Below are 2,429 nucleotides of genomic sequence, written 5' to 3'. Positions count from 1 at the left end.
TTAGAGTAGAACATGCCTCTTCATATCAGTAAAACTTGGCAGGATCAGACATTGTACTTGGTCAAAATGTATCTGCTTGATATTCTATACTCTGCATGCTCCGCTGAAATTATGATAGCTTCATCAATCTAGAAAATGCAAGGAGAAAATCGTGCCTTATACGTCATACTAGTAGAGCAGTATTATAGCAAAACACTGTTGTTTTTCACCTCCTCTCTCTCTCTTCTGCATTTTCAGACTCTTCAGTTTGGTCCCTGATCACCAATTTGCCAAGAGCTTTTTGCAATTTTTTTCCACAGAGTTTACAACAGAGACAAGTGAAAAAAAGCTGTGGTCTGTTCAAGCTTGCTCCTTCCCACTTACATTTACTTTCCCAACATTGATCGTTCTCCAATCTCTAAAGGTGCACTTTTGGACATCTTAAATCCTGTTCAGCTACAAAGTGTCATCACCTTCAAACAACTCTCATCAAATAAATCTCTTATTAAATCACATCAAATTAATTCAAAATTATCATTTCTATTGCCATATGCTTCAGAGCACAGCACATTAGATGGATAATGCCATCTAGCCACTGAAATACATCTAACCTTGTCTATGGGTATAGACCAGACACTTGGTCATTTCAGAGAGTTTAGGAGTGGCATTTCAAAATAGATTGTTTGAACCTAGTTCCAGGCACTTCTTTCACTTTAAGCTCACTACCAGGGTAATCATGAAGACACTTTCAGGAGAAACTGAGGTCAAAAGATGATTTGTCTAAAGAGGCGACGCGGTGTGGAATATTACAGTATCTTGCAACCAAAATGAAGAATTCTACAATCGTTTCTTTTCTTTAAGAGTGCTTGAGCATGGCAGTTTGCTGCTCTGCATTTCTTATGAGTCTGCTAGCAGAGCTTGCTCCTACTGACCTCCGCTGCCATCCATCCAAGATGGGGGAGCCCAAGAAGGTAAAGATTCGCTTTGCCCTGGCTTCCAGTCAAGCATCTAAAAATACTCTGTAAACATGACAACCTGTTAAAGCCTCAAAGAACCTTGCAAAATAATTAAAAATAATAACAATAATTAAAAAAATTTTTAAAAATTAATATCACTGCCATTTTACAGATAAATGAAATCAAGGTGTTCACGGTGACGTACAGGCAGGGCTCTTAGCTAGTGACTGAACCTGGTTTGTCGTGATGTCCAGGCCCATATCCCCCTCCTGTATGCATTTCAGTAGAGAGCGTGTCACCCTGGCACTTGGCAAAGGGCCAAGATCCTATAATTTAATAAGGTACAGAAAGAGCACCTCATGCAAAAGTCTAAATGCTCCAATTTATCATGACAGTTATGGGATAAGCTGACATTTTATTTCTATGTAAATTAGTCTCCAAAACAGCATAAAAAGGCCACACTTTCAGACAATATTGTACCTTTGCTTCTCTGTTCTGCATTTGTCTAAACTCAGCTTTGTGTATTAAAAGTAGTTTAATTTTTATGTATTGATGCTTCTTAGCATGCTCCTCAATCTGTTGTTATTGCACCGCAGAGAGAATCCAGCCTGATTTGCTTACTGAAATGAAATAACTGACTTCTGCCAGGACTGACACCTCCTATGAGAGCCCTGCCATCCTCACTGAATCTTCTGGTTATTCTATTAATTTGCTGTCATTACACTTTATAGGATTGTAGAACATTCCCTATTAGATGAGACCAGAGGTCCATTTAGTCTGGTGTTCTGCGTTGGAGAGCGGCCAATACCAGATCCTTCAAAGAAGGTTCAACTGCCTATGGACAGATACAGAATCAACTGCCTCTGTGAAAAATAAATTGCTCCTAATCCTCAACACCTAGACAGTGGCTTACTTTCTGAAGAGTAAGAGGGTTTATAGCCCTTAATTATCTCTCACATTCTACAATTTGTTGTTAAATAAGTCTGTATATCCCCACTTCCTAGAAAAGTGTCCAATATCTATCTGAACATTACTACGATCCTGGTATCAGTGATATCTTGTAGCTCTCACTTTACAATCTAATTACAAACTAAAAAAGAGCAAATATTTTAAGCATTTTGAATTTGCTTCTTGTCAATGGAGTAGAGTTTCCCCTCAATTTTGTACTAGTGAGAATCGAAGATCCTCTAGGCTGTGGGCCCATCTATCACATCCCCCCTATTCATCCTGTCTTTAGGGTAAACAACCGCTGTCTTTCCAAACTCTCTTCTAGTAGGTGTGGCAATCTCATATGTTTCAATTTCTTTTCAGCCCGAGTAAACCCAGTGTTCTTTGTAATCCAAATGTCCTTTGAAGACAATGGGAGTTTAGGGTTTGCAAGTGACTCAGAACTGAATCTGAGTTGAGTGTATTGGCAGAGGCAAGCACAGTGCTACCTTGAGATGAAGAGTGAGGAATGAAGGTGACCTCCTGGCTCCCAGGCAAGAGCAATCA

General features: G+C 39.4%; 1 protein-coding gene across 1 annotated transcript in view; it reads right to left on the bottom strand.

Annotated features, from left to right (window-relative positions):
* The window catches only part of TRPS1 (trichorhinophalangeal syndrome I), a 177,047-nt gene extending 176,174 nt beyond the window's left edge, over positions 1–873 (bottom strand). Inside the window, exon 1 of the mRNA XM_009321681.1 lies at positions 864–873. Coding sequence (XP_009319956.1) covers positions 864–873 — 10 coding nt within the window. The remainder of the gene's footprint in view (positions 1–863) is intronic.
* Between the last annotated feature and the right edge of the window lie 1,556 nt (positions 874–2,429).

This window comes from Pygoscelis adeliae, unplaced genomic scaffold (assembly GCF_000699105.1).
Source record: "Pygoscelis adeliae isolate BGI_AS28 unplaced genomic scaffold, ASM69910v1 Scaffold111, whole genome shotgun sequence".
Taxonomy (NCBI): Eukaryota; Metazoa; Chordata; class Aves; order Sphenisciformes; family Spheniscidae; genus Pygoscelis; species Pygoscelis adeliae.
The sequence above is the reverse complement of the archived record's forward strand: the minus strand, read 5'-3'. Positions and strand labels throughout refer to the sequence as shown.